Source organism: Elgaria multicarinata, chromosome 2, assembly GCF_023053635.1.
Source record: "Elgaria multicarinata webbii isolate HBS135686 ecotype San Diego chromosome 2, rElgMul1.1.pri, whole genome shotgun sequence".
Classification (NCBI taxonomy): domain Eukaryota; kingdom Metazoa; phylum Chordata; class Lepidosauria; order Squamata; family Anguidae; genus Elgaria; species Elgaria multicarinata.
The window spans coordinates 109,993,522-110,008,048 of NC_086172.1; the positions used below are offsets into that span (position 1 = coordinate 109,993,522).

At 42.9% G+C, this 14,527-nt stretch overlaps 1 protein-coding gene across 1 annotated transcript in view; it reads right to left on the minus strand.

The window, feature by feature from the left end:
• The window catches only part of LOC134392769 (7-dehydrocholesterol reductase-like), a 39,746-nt gene that overhangs the window by 18,900 nt on the left and 6,319 nt on the right, over positions 1-14,527 (minus strand). Inside the window, exons 2-4 of the mRNA XM_063117372.1 lie at positions 9,509-9,609; positions 3,257-3,479; positions 2,697-2,784 (exon numbers count right to left, since the gene is read on the minus strand). Of these exons, the coding sequence (XP_062973442.1) occupies positions 2,697-2,784; positions 3,257-3,479; positions 9,509-9,603 (406 nt within the window). The 5' untranslated portion in view covers positions 9,604-9,609. The remainder of the gene's footprint in view (positions 1-2,696; positions 2,785-3,256; positions 3,480-9,508; positions 9,610-14,527) is intronic.

Consider the following 14,527-nt stretch of genomic DNA (forward strand, 5'->3'; position numbering starts at 1 on the left):
CTATAAATAATTTTTGTTTAATCAAGTATATTATTATTATTATTATTATTATTATTTATTTATTTATTTATATAGCACCATCAATGTACATGGTGCTGTACAGAGTAAAACAGTAAATAGCAAGACTCTGCCGCATAGGCTTACAATCTAATAAAATCATAGTAAAACAATAAGGAGGGGAAGAGAATGCAAACAGGCACAGGGTAGGGTAAAACTAACAGTATAAAGTCTGCACAACATCAAGTTTTAAAAGCTTTACGATATAATAAGTTTCCATCAAGCGTCTTGCAACTATAAATAATTTTATAGTTGCAAGACTTGATGTTGCATTGTTTATCCAGCATCCAGCAAGTATAAAATTCCTTGGTGTGGTGGGAGCACTAAACATTATGTGCCTGATATTGTAAATAACCTTCTGTTATATTGTAAATATATTGTGGTACTGTTATGACATTACATAAAATGTTTCTTTAAATCCTTTACCCTATTTCTGTCCATCGTTTAGTATTGCAGTTTGTATGCTGGTTAGCACCTATTTATGCAGTTCATTTTAACTGCTGCCTTCTATATTGTATAACCATGGTGTGGAGATACAGATTTCTCATACAGCGCTAGAACTCAAGGTCACCAAATGGAATCGATTGTACATTCACAACAGACAAAAGGAATTACTATTTCACACACCAAAATAATAATAATAATAATAATAATAATAATAATAATAATAATAATATATTTCTTACCCACCTCTCCATTTTGATCGAGGCGGGGAACAATAATAATTTTTATTGTATAAAAAAAAATTATTGTTTTAATTTTTTTTTATTGTTTAAAAAAAAACAATAATAAGCAATAAAATACATAAAACTGAATTAAAAACATCCTAAAACATTCTAAAAACATCTTAAACATCTTACTGAAGAACAATAGTGCAAGAAGTTGTATAAAACTGCATTCATATCACCAAGAGAAAAAATGAACAGCAACGTTTATACTGTTAGTTTTACCCTACCCTGTGCCTGCTTACCCTACCCTGTGCCTGTTGGCATTCTCTTCCCCTCCTAATTGTTTTACTATGATTTTATTAGATTGTAAGCCTATGCGGCAGGGCCTTGCTATTTACTGTTTTACTCTGTACAGCTCCATGTACATTGATGGTGCTATATAAATAAATAAATAAATAAATAAATAATAATAATAATTTTATCTAGCCTGTTCTGTAAACCACAGAATTATATTAAAAATCCTGCAGTCAAGGTATGTTTCAATATAGTTTTGCCATATGGTATTTACTGCTGATTCAGCTTTAACATGCTGTGTATACAGTTGGTTGATTTACAGTGCAAACCTGCACTTCTACTAGGAAGACTCCCATGGACTTCAGTAAGACTTACAGGCAGATTTCAGCCTTAATTCTTTTAAGGAGGCTAAGATGTTTTCATAATAATGCAATGCAATATAGTTAGGTAAGGCAATGCCATACTCATTGCACTGACAAGCAATGATTTTATTAATGCACTACTTCTAGAATAGCTTTACAACAATTCTTGACAGAAGTCCTTCATTAATATTTTACCGGCAAATGGTATAAGGAACTAAAACTCAGTTTCAAAGGGCTACTTTTAAGAGAACAAACCACTGAAAATCATTTTTCATGTGACACAGTTCAAAAAGGCTCAGATTTCTTGGCCTAGAAATGACCTCCCAGGACGAAAAAATATGGCATTAGCCATGATAGAATCTGGCAGTGGCCACTAGCTGACATAGCTTTAAAAGGGTCCAGACCTACTCTTCATGACTTTGTCTATCAACTCCTATCAGCCATGACAGCTAAACTTCATACTTCAACAGAAGGATGCCTATGAATGGCAGGTGCTATGAAGGCTGCTGTCCTCATGTCCTGGAGGCATTTCCCCAGCTGCTGTTGGAACTAGGCTTGGCTAGATGGGCTGTAAGTCTGATGAATGACCTGCTAGATGAAATGTGCCTGCTGACTTCTTTGAATGTCTTTAAGTAGGCATTAAAGACCCTATTATTCTGGCAGGCCTTCCCTTTTTAGAATCTTATTGCTGACCATTATATATTGTTTTTATGCTGTATTATTTTACTGATTGCGTTATCTTATTTAAATTATTTTTAACTTTGCATGCTGCATGGGGGATTTTGTATACTGGTGGTCTATAAATTGAATAAATAATAATAATAATAACAACAACAACAACAACAACAACAACAACAACTTCTCAGCACTCCACAGATGTCTGCCACCAAGGCATCAAAATGCATTTACCTGGAAGCATGCTGCTTCTGAGCAGAGTCAAAAGAATTTCTACAGTGTGCTCTGATGCATCTAAGTAAGCATACACTTTATTGCAGAGGAGGCAAGAGTCCTCTGTGAAGCCAAATCTAAGTGAATGAGGGAGGGAGGGAGAAAGAAAGAGAGCAGCTAAGGGTCAGGACCCTTCCAGCATTCCAAGAATCCATTAGGAGGGCTGTTATGCATATTGCTTTTCCTGACACAGGGATTCATTGCTGCGAAACATGTTCAGCAACACTCATGGAAGGGAAATAATAATTGGGGGGCCATGCACATGACTCAAAAGGAAGCCCATGAGAAATACATTGTTCCCCAGACTTTGTTTCTTAGTAATGCTAGAAAGATTTGTGAAGTAAAGTATTGCTAAGAAAGACCTTACCGGCAGGAGTCACAGCACCTTCTTGCACTCCTCCTTGAAAGTAAGGAAGAAACTTATGGCAAAAGTCAGGAAGCATGAACAAAAACCCCTGTAACAAAGTGAATTTATGAGCATCAAACTTCCTTATGATAAAGAGTTTGAATTATCTATAAGCTACATCAGGAGGTTATGAAGGGCAGGGGTGGCAACTTCTGATTTGAGACCCCACTAGTCCTTTACATTTTTAGTATTCATAGTTTCAGGCATAACTTTGGATGCGACATGGCTTCCAATACTAAACAACGTCTCATGATTTAACTCATTTATATTTTAAGATCTACAACTGTGAATATTTCAGTGTAGAAGGCTGAATATGAGGCTTGGATGATCGCCTGTACCATTCACAGATAATGAAGAAGATCAGTGTAATAAACAACCTATATACCCAAATTTCTTGTAAACATGGGCTTTGATCGTAACTCTAAAATGGCAATCAGAAAAATCTTAACATTAATCAAATGCCTGAGGTTGCATTACTTATATCCTGTTGAGTTTCAATGGACAAATTTTAAGACACGTACTTGGAAAATTATCCAAGAAGTATATAGGGTTGCAGCTTTCCAGGTCAATCGTGGTGTCTTGTTCCAGATATCCAAGAGGTGGGCTTTCCCCGTCAGCAAGTCAATAGCTGGCTTAGTTAGAGAGCAATTGTACTGGTCACACGACATTATAAAATAGTACACAATGAAGGGGGCAAACAGGAGTAGAAAGATGACACTTGCTAAGGAAAACAAGTCGACTTTCCTGAAATACAGAGAAACGGGGATTATCACGCAAAGCAAGAACTGCATAGCTGCAACAAGATGGTGCCTTGACTATGGCCCAGTTCCGACATAACAATACACAATGGTTTGCTCGTGTTGGCACCTTTCCTTTCAGGCAATCTTTCTAAAATAGCAAACACCTTTGTGCAAGTTCATGCTATTAATACCATCATCCTTACAAACATTCACTTCCAGATGCTAAAAGTGTGGCTAATTTTCATAATGGTTAATTGAAACACAGCAGCTTCTTAAACTACATCAATATAACATCACAATTAAAATGTACACAAGGGGGGGGAAGCAGGAAAGAAACAAGCAAAAACAAATCAGAGCAACCATTCAATTCACATGCCATGTTGGGATGCCTGAGCAAATAAACTAGGGTGACAATATTTTGGAAACCAAAAAGGAGGACAAAATGGCCGCCCTCAGGAGGCGTGGCCACCCCAACATGCCCACCCCCAAGGCGGAGCCAACTCAACATGTCCGGCCCCCAAGGGGGTGTGGCCTCGGTCACATTTATTTATTTATTACATTTTTATATGCATTATTATTATCATGTGCATTAATTAGTGCAATGCTCTCCCACAGACACCCACCCACCTGCCATTCCTCTCCTTTTAAAAATTAATTAGATTAGTGCAATGCTTTCCCACAGACACCCACCCACCTGCCCTTCCCCTCCTTTTAAAAATTAATTAGATTAGTGCAATGCTCTCCCACAGACCCACACCCACCTGCCCTCCCCCTCATTTTAAAAATTAATTAGATTAGTGCAATGCTCTCCCACAGACCCACATCCACCTGCCCTTTCCCTCCTTTAAAAAATTAGATTAGTGCAATGCTCTCCCACAGACCCACACCCACCTGCCCTTCCCCTCCTTAAAAAATTAATTAGATTAGTGCAATGCTCTCCCACAGACCCACACCCACCTGCCCTTCCCCTCCTTAAAAAAATTAATTAGATTAGTGCAATGCTCCCCCACAGACCCACACCCACCTGCCCTTCCCCTCCTTTAAAAAATTAATTAGATTAGTGCAATGCTCTCCCACAGACCCACACCCACCTGCCCTTCCTCTCCTTTAAAAAATTAATTAGATTAGTGCAATGCTCACCCACAGACCCACACCCACACCCACACCCACCTGCCCTTCCTCTTCTTTAAAAAATTAGATTAGTGCAATGCTCTCCCACAGACCCACACCCACCTGCCCTTCCTCTCCTTTAAAAAATTAATTAGGCTGATTTTAGTAATGGAAGAACCCTTACTTAAGCAGGGAGCACCTGCAGCGTGTTGTCTCCTTCCTTGCCTGCCCTGGAAATGCCCAGGTTACGACCAAGGAGACTCCCCAATTTCCAAAATGCGGAAACACCGAGCTTAAGACCCGCCCACCTGCTCCATACGGGTCCCTCCCAAGACATTGACGTCATAGGAGAGACCCGATTGGATGAGGTGGGCAGGCCAGGTCTTAAGCCGGGTGTTTCCACGTTTGGGAAACACGCGGCTCTCGCGGCTATTGGGACGTGACGTCCCAATAGCCGCGAGATCCGGGTGTTCCCAAACACGGAAACACTCGGCTTAAGACCCGCCCACCTCTTCCATCCGGGTCCCTCCTATGACGTCGGCGTCATAGGAGGGACCCGTATGGAGCAGGTGGGCGGGTCTTAAGCCGAGTGTTTCCGCGTTTGGGAATACATGGCTCTCGCGGCTATTGGGCATCTCCTTGGTCGTCGCCGGCGTCTCCATGGAGGAGACGCTCCAACAGATAGAAGAAGCCCCCAGCACCACGTGTTTCCCAAACGCGGAAACACCCGGCTTTAAGACCCGCCCACCTCATCCAATCGGGTCTCTCCTATGACGTCGACGTCATAGGAGAGACCCGATTGGATGAGGTGGGCGGGTCTTAAGCCCGGTGTTTCCGCGTTTGGGAAATAAGCATTTTAAGGCTCCCCCGGCTTCTATTGGGGCCTCTCCTTGGTCGCGATGGTGACACCGACCAAGGAGAGGCCCCGATAGAAGCTGAGGAAGCCTTTTTTCCCTGGCAAAAGGGAGGGAAAGGCCATTTCCGGCCAGACGGGATTTCCCCACCCATTTCCGGTCTTGTCCGGGCAGATGCGGACGATTGGTCACCCTAAATAAACAAATCTTTTCTTGGTGAAAAAGGCATCTAGTCTTTTGAGAATCAAAACTTTTTCAAAGTGCCTTTGTGAAACCCATGCTTATCTGAATTAATGAGGACACTAACCAGTTCAGGGTGCAGCTGAGATCAGGCTTTGCTCTCTATGTGCAATAACTATGGCTGCAATCCTATACACACCTAAGAGTATGTCCCATTGAATGTACCACACTTCGTTCTTATAAAATTTAGCTTGGGTTGTGTATTTGTTTGTTTCTGACTGCTTGCTTTGTGCTTTTCCCTTACTTTGATTATATATATTTTTTTCATTTTTGGAGTGTTTGTTTGTTTGTTTGGTTTCCCACCCCCACCCCCTTCCCCCTCTTTTAAACCCTGTGTTCTGTGACTGTGTTTCATCTTCCTTCTTTCTTCTATATAAAAAAAGTTTTAAAAAATACCAAAAAAAATCCTCTCTTTCTCTCTCTTACTCTGTGTGTGTGTGTGTGTGTTTCTTTGGACTGTGTGTGATTGTGTGTGTGTGTTTGCTGTGCACTGCTTGTTAAGTGCAAAAAGCAAATAAAGTTTGACCATTCAAATCAAGTTTGGGCAAAGCATACACACTTGTCCCATTTCCCCAAATAATAAATACATTTATTATTACTATTATTATTATAATTTTTATTATTATTCATAATAATTATTCATCATAAGAAAAGGCAGCAGGAGCCAGGCTGGGCATGCTGAAAGCAATGGTCAAGGCAAGGCTGGCACCAGTAAGCAGGCAGCCTCTCCTGCTTTGAAAATCCTTGGCTGGCTGCTCCTCAACAGAAGCAGGAGAAGAAGCAGGCAGACGCACCCGCTTCTCCAGCTTGCGCCCGGCATTCTCTTTTTGAGGGTGGGAAAAGTGCCCCTTTGCAAGAGGCAGGCTGCAGCAGCATTAGTGGCATTGTAGGAGGAGGAGGAGGAGGAGTATCCCCAACTCCTTCATTATTGCTTGAGCCCGCTAGCCCGCTGATGGACTTGTCTCCAGACCTCATAGATGAGGTCCTCAGCACAGTGGAGGGGCAGGAGGAGGAGTTGGTGGTCCTCCAGGATGTGGGTGATGAGGAGCAGCAGCAGGCTGAGACACTCTCCCCAGTCTCATCCAATCCCTCTTCCTCACCTGCATCCCAGCAGCAGCAGCAGCAGCAGCAGCCTCACCTGCATCCCCCTCCCAGCAGGAGCACAGGCCAGGGGTATTGGGCATAGGCTCTGCATTCCATGGTTGGGCAGAGACTTGCTCCAGCCACCGGCCAGGATGCTGCTGCAACCACCATGCAGCGTTACCTGGCAGAGCCCATGTAGGACTGCTCCATGGACCCCCTGGCCTACTGGTCATCCCGCTGCCAGATTTGGCCAGATACGGCGTGGGTGGCCAGTGATCGAATCAGCTGCCCACCCACCAGTGTTCCAAGGAAGGGGGTGTTCTCTATGGCAGGCAACATAGTGACCCCTCACCGCTCTTACTTGGAGCCGGACTTAGTGGAGCAGCTGGTCTGCCTCTGCTGGGATACCCCACCCTCAAGCCCTCGGGGGGAGTGACAGGCAGGCTCCCCTCCCTTTAATTCCACCTTCGGTTGGCAGACAGGCAGTTCAGGCAGGCAGGCTTTTTCTTTTTAAAAATTATTATTATTGTTGTTGTTGTTGTTGTTGTTATGATCATTATCCTTAGCATTTTATTTAGTGGCTGCGTTTCAGTTCACAAAATCAACTCTGAATCATTCCATTCTTCTTTCAGTAAGGCGATGCCTTCTTCATCTTACATACAGGCAGGCTGTTATAGTACTTATCAAATTCAGTCAAGTCAGGCAGTCTCTTCATTACTACCACAGTAGTCGTAGGCAGGCTGAATCTTCCCCTAAAGCAGCATACTTCATGCCTGGTGGGCATCAGCATCACCATGAGCCTCTGCAAAAGCTGTAGGCAGAGTTTGTGACTGTGTGTGTGTCTGTGATTGTGTTTGCTTTGCTCACACTGCAGAAGCATCCAAAAGGTGAGGGCAAAGCACCACACTACACACCCATCTGTGGTTGGGTGAGGTGCAAGCAGGGGACAAGGCAATGCCTGGCACCACCACCAGTAGCCAGGCTGCCTCTCCCGATGTGAAAATCAAACAGGCCAGTCCTGGACTGGATTGGAAGCAACAGCAGCAGAAGAAGCAGCAGGCAGAGGTTCCTGCTTCTACAACTTGTTCCCGCCATTCACTTTTTGAGGCTGCGAAAAGTGCCCCATTCGTAGAGCCACATCAGGCAACCATGGAAGTTGCGAAAGACATCTGTCTGTACTGTTCCCGCCTAACAGGGCTGGTTTGCAATACTGGCCTGGAATGGAAACAATCCTTGGCTCACTTACTTGTGTCCGCAGAAATGTCTGCCTGCCCATCTGTGCCCGCCTCTCTTCCTGCCTGCCTGGGAGCTGTCATTGTGGGATAGCTGGATCTGCTGGGAATGACTTCCCCAGAGATCTATGGCTTACCTGTGCAAGGTACCAGCTTCTTCATGCCCGCCTGCCAATGCCCGTCTCTCTGCCTGCCTGCCAATGCCCATCTGTGCCTGCCTCTCTGCCTGCCTGGGAGCCATCCTTGGGGGGTAGCTGGATCTGCTGGGAATGACTTCCCCAGAGATCTATGGCTTACCTGTGCAAGATACCAGCTCCTTCGTGCCCATCTGCCAATGCCCGCCTGTGCCTGGTGGACATTACTACACCTTGAGGTGGCAAATTCCATAGTTTAACCGACCTTATTCAACTAGGAGATCATTTTGCTGAACTGGGAAGTCCCTAGTATGTTCAGGATTTAACATGGATATGGCTGGCCTAAGGTCACTATAGACCAAGGTGCAGTTCAGACACGGGGAGGGGGGGAGGTAAATCCAGCCTACCTGGGGGGCCCAGAAGGCCACATGCCTTTCCTTGGCAACTGCCAATCGTTGGGTGTTTTCTTGGTTTTTGTGCAGTCCTCCCCCATTCTAAAAGGCTGAAGTGCCTCCCCTAAGGCTCAGTTACAGGAAGTAAAACCTTTGAGCTAAAATGTGCTGTTATTTGGGGCATTTTTTTTTAATGTTTTGGCCCCATCCACAGCTGAGTTGTACTCCTCAAGAGTTTCTCCAAAGTGGAATTTGACCTTCAGATTGGAAGAGATTCTGCACTCCTGTCATAGACAGTAATAATCCCAAGTGTGGTACTGGGCAGATTGTTATAAATAGTAAGAAACGCAAGTTTGCTATGTGAACGACTGGCGATAACAGGGATTGGCGATAACAAAGGGATTTTTCTATACAGGCTGGTGTGTGTGTGTTTAGAACAACCCTTCTGCAGGCGACACTGCGCAACCCCGTGGGCCAGATTAGGCACATGGGCCAGGGGTTACCTTCCCGTTCCCTGACATATTATGCTTTCCCACTTGAATGACTTTGGAAATACTTAGCCGTAATTTGCTCCAGAAGATGCATTTGACCCATGGGTGATGAAATAGCAAACCCCCGTGGGTTTATTCCTTTTAATAATGCCCATTTCTTCCCAAAGAACCTTTCCTCCATTATAGCAAAGCAAGCAAGACAACAGAAACTGCACTTCCGCCTGAATATACAAGGACCAGGTTGCAGGGGTTAGGCTTGGCAGAGGGAAAATTGAATTGAACCATTTTCCACCTCTTTTTTTTCTTTTCTGGCATGTTATGAGCACTCTTCATTGCCTGTTTCCTAGGGCCTGTAGGCACTTCAGCCTACGTGAGATTCAAGCCAAACAGTCCTTGCTAGGTCCTGACTGGTAGAATTCCCTTCCTCCATCAATCATTCCCTCTCCCGAACCACGGCATAAAGATAGGGTGTTTCTCTGGTGGTAGGATCCTCTTACCAGGCTCTGCCCCATTGTCCTTGGGAGGTTCCACTACCATTCATGACACTTTTATTTCTGCCTTCAGAAAACTGAGTTTCCCTTCGAGCCGTCATTGAAACCTGCAGAAGGGAAGACACACACACAAATATTAAACCGTTAACTACAAAACATTTTCAACCCATTCAGGAAATTCTGTGAGTTGTATTTATTCTGCTTTTGATAACCACAGGGAGGGCAAAGATGTGGTTCACTCATACACCAACTCCTGACCATGGGGGAAATTCTGCTGAGCCTTTCTTCTGGCTTTGGGAATTTCACTATGCCTTGCCCATGTGTTGTCTCATTTTTGTAGCTCTAAGGGCTAAAAGCTTCATCTTGAACTATGAAGTCATTTTAAAAGGACAGTTCTAGATGAGGCGTGCACACAAACTGCAGAATCTGCAAGGCTTTAACTGCCCTGGTGACCAAGGAACCTGCCTGGCTTGCCCAGGATAGAGACAGTTCTGAGTAACAGCTGGATTTTATATTGTCAAGAATGGAGGGTTAACATTTGTCTGCTACTTTCATGCTCCCAGAGGTTGTAGAAGCACTGAAACGGTCACATCACCTGGTGTAGCCCAATATCGGCTAAGCTTCCTCCTCCATATCAAGTCAGCTCCCCGCCCACACCTCACTCCCTGCTTTTTGAAACATCTTGCCTGTTGATCTGAAGATTTTAAAAGCTTGCACATTTTTGTGACTTTTAAGTAGGCCTAATAAAAACATTACAGTAATATAGATTTTAGAAATTTGCTTATGGCCTATCTGGCTACCTTTGTTTTTTGTAGCATCTGGAGTCTCACTTTCATGTATGTATTTTTCTCGCTCACCACTACTTCCAGTTTTCACTTTGGCACTTTCAAAAGGCACAACTATCTGCAAGCCAGAGACCTTGAACAAAAGATCCTATTGAACACACAAGACAAATAAAGGCAGAGACTCAATATCTGAAGCACAGATAAACAGACAAAACCAAGTCTGTACGACATTGCACCATTGTGTACTACATGTTTCCAAATGCTGATTCTGACACATTTTATAGTTTACTGCTATCACTATCTTCACAAGGCTAAAGATCCCAGTCTGCTTTTCGTATTTCCTTAAAGTTATACAAAGAAATGTGTACCTATTAATATAACATATGAAAAATACAGGTAGCACATATTCAATCTTGGTAGCTTGAGTACAAAGAATGTACATAAAAGCAGAGTGTGCACAGACAGACAGACACACACACACACAGAGAGAGAGAGAGAGAGAGAGAGTCTTAGGAACAGAGGAAGCTGCCTTATATTGGGTCTAGATGTACCAATATTGGTACATCTAGCCCAATATTGTTGACACTGACTGCCAGTGGCTCTCCAGGGTTTCAGGCAGGATTCTTTCCTTGCGCTAGCTAGAGAAGCTGGGGATTGAACCTGGGACTTTCTGCAAGCAGAGCTTGTGCTCCACCACGGAAACATCCTTAGCTCTGCCCAGTCCAAGTTCAAGATCTCTTCAACAACTCCAAAGAAAATAAGAAAATTGTATGATTGTTTAACAATAAAAAAGTGGCTTCCTATGGGAGCAAATTTTATTGGCTGATCCAGAACAGTCTGACATATAAACAACGGCTTCTTGGTGTTTAGTAATGTTATTATCTGGCTAAAATTCTCTGATTACTGTGGAAACTGGCTGGTGGTTCTCACTAATATCCATTATTAGAAGCTCCCATGTGTGTGGCACACTCCAAGGACACACAGTGCACCAGAGTTTCATGTGTATTCAAGCACTGTAGCACTATGAAGGAATGTAACCTGTCACCAGCAAGTCTCCCATTAAGATATTTCTATTGGAGTTATACTGAGGAAAAATTCTGACCAGCAAAATATCTCACCTATGCCAATATGAGCAAGATTTCCTAAAACCTTTGCTGATGCTTGGGATCAGGAATTCTGAGTCATGAAGGAAATTACTTCCCAACATAGATATTTGTTTTTAGCCATCCTCTTTGGTATGTGGTTTGGCTCGCTTGCTTGAGTGATTTGTGTGTACTTGCTCTGTAGTGAAAAGGAAGAAGTAGGTCTTTAGCTGGTGCTAGAAGATAGCAATTAATTTTTTAAATAATCAAAAAATAGACCTTCCTCTCCAGTTTCACCCTTAGACCTTCCTCTCCAGTTTGCTTAAAATAATTGGCATGATGAACAATTGCTGATAATTTTGTAACAATTGCTGATAATTGTTCTTCTTTTTAAAAAAATCTTTTTAAAAAATTAACAGAGTTCCCATTATTCCCTTTTCTTGCTTGTGTTTTTTTCTAGATGAACGTGACAGGCTTTGCCAAGTCATGCTGTCTTTTACTGTTTCAGAAATTTCTATCTATTGAGCATGTTTTAAGTATGACTGCTTTCTGGATGTTGGTGTGGATGTGTTTTGGTAGGCCTAGTTTTCTCTAAAAAAATTATTGATGTGATGCTGGTGACAGATGTGACTAACGGAATAATTGTAACTTTTCCCTGTTGCCACAGTTTTTTTAACTTTCATAGCCAGTGGTGTATATTTTCCTCTCTTTTCCTCTTCCTTTTCTGCAACATTTTTGTTATTAGGTATTGCTATGTCAATTAGATACGTGTGTTTTTCTTTTTTGTTTATGACTGTTATGTCTGGTTGGTTGCAAAGTATTGCCTTGTCCCAGAATTGTCCCAACATAGTGTAGCTTGGCTTGACTTGTTTGAGAGTGTCTGGATCTCGTACTCTCTGAAAGCATCTTTCTGGAGAGCACCTGCTGGCTGCATGATCCACGAGGCCAGGCTCTGTGAGTGCATAGTTATCCTTGACAGGAGAGGCTTGCAGGAGAGTCAGGTGAACAGATGTGAAGAGGCTGCAGTCCTATATTCATTTATCTGGGAGTATTTATTGAAATCAATGGGATTTGTTTCTGTCATTTCTTTGGGCAGTTTTCTTTGGGTCCCTGTTTGGGATTTCTGTTCTCTGCACAGTGAGGCAGTGTAAATTCAGGAGATATTTGGATAAAAGGAAGGAAAGATCCTTGCCTAACATTGTGATAATAGGCATCTGTTCAGATACATTGAATATCTCACCTGTTCTTTATTTCAGTAATTTTAACATTAAGATGTTATGTAGAACAGGTTTGTCTTAATTGTGTGCTGTGAAATCAGACATGTGACCAAGGCCATGTTTGGGTGGGCACCCCCCCTCAGGGGCTGGGCATGTTGGTGGGCACACCCACTCAGGGCAGCCATCTTGTCCTCCTTTTTGGTTTCCAAAATATGGTCACCCTAAAGAAAGGCCTCTCATAAGATCTGGGAAGGCTGGTATGGCAGAAGGCATTTTTTAAGAAATCCATTGACTCATGCAGGCTTGTTTTCATACCTGAACTTGGCCAGCATAAGGCCCATAGGCTATGTTTGTCTGCCAACAGGGAAAATGCAAGTATCCCACAGCAGGAAAAAAAAAAACTATCTTGGGGTTAGCTATCTGGATCCTCCCCAAATATATATTTTTACACAATTACCTAGAAAGTTTCTCTCAGGCTGCAATCTTGTGGACACTTACCTGTGAGTCCAATTAAAGATATGAATGTTTTATTGGGGTGGAAGAAAGCACCCTTTCCCCTGAGCCTTCACATCCCTGAGACCAATGAATATAGTGGGACTTACTGTGATGTTCTACTGCATTAAGCTGTCATGTTGAGTTTGATATAAAGGTTTATTAATTAATAAGAATGATTGAAAAGTTTAAAGAAGGTACTCACTGTGTATTGGTAGCAGATTGGTAAGTATAAAGCCATAGAGGGGGAGTGAGTGTCGGATGGAAGGAGAGTGCTGATTCGATGTTTGTGTGGAGCGTCTGGATTGGTGTGAGAGCATCAGAGGATTTGGAGGACTGTGTGAGTATATATGCTTCTGCTGACAGGACTGAAGGTATGAGATGATATGAAATGAGATGAGATCAGATGATGATGATGGGGATTAGAGATGAGTTTTGGATTGGAGTTTGGAAGAGAGATTGATAGAGATTGAGATAGGAAGGGTCTGTGTGCTGTGTTGTTCTGAGTGGATTAGTGTGGGGAGTAAGCAGGAGAACCTGAAGTTATATTGTGAAATGTATGCTTCATGGAGGATTAACATTTGTCAGCTACTTTCATGCTCCCAGAGGTTGTAGAACCACTGAAACTGTCACATCACCTGGTATAGCCCAATATCTGAAGTTATATTGTGAAATGTATAAGAGAAAAAACTGACTGAAACCATTACGCATTGTGCTTTATAACCATTACGCTTGAGAACTGAGGAAACCATTAAGCTTTTGTACCTGCACTTACTTATTAATAGATTACATTTAATTACAACTGGTGTGGTCCTTGGAGTACCTGGGAGAATTTGGGAGTAAGGGTACTGTATAGCTGTGGGCCCTCATAAGAAAAAGGCATGTCACAGGGATGGTTGCAGCATTCCAAACCGCTTGACACCTGCGCTGGGTCCTTTGGTTCAAGGAAAAAGAATAAAGGAGCAGTATAAGGTGGGGTTTGTCACACTTTCGTCTAAGACTAAGTAAATATATATTGGTCAGGCTCCATAAACCTTAAAACTGTATATGTTGGGCCTCCTGTCCAGAAGCTTTCATTAATACAGGTACAACAGTTCTTTGCTGAGGGGGGTCACAGTGCTCCAAAATCTGCACTGTCCCCCAGTTGTTTTCTAGACAGTTTAAAGATGCTGGCCTCTGACCTATAAAGCTTGGATTGGAATTGACATAGCTCGAAAATTGCATAGTCTCCTCTATATCAGCACAACCACTACGATAACCAAGTGTGACTGTACCATTTATGTGTGACATTTGAACAGCAAGGGCTCACAGAGTGGAATTCCCACTGGGTGCCCAAAGCAATGGAAAACTCTTCCCAAAGAGCTCGTCTAAGTCAGAGCCTAAATGCTTCCAATGAACACTCTAAAACTTTCCTTTCAGCTAGTATGCAGTAGCTGAAGCTAAGCGGGT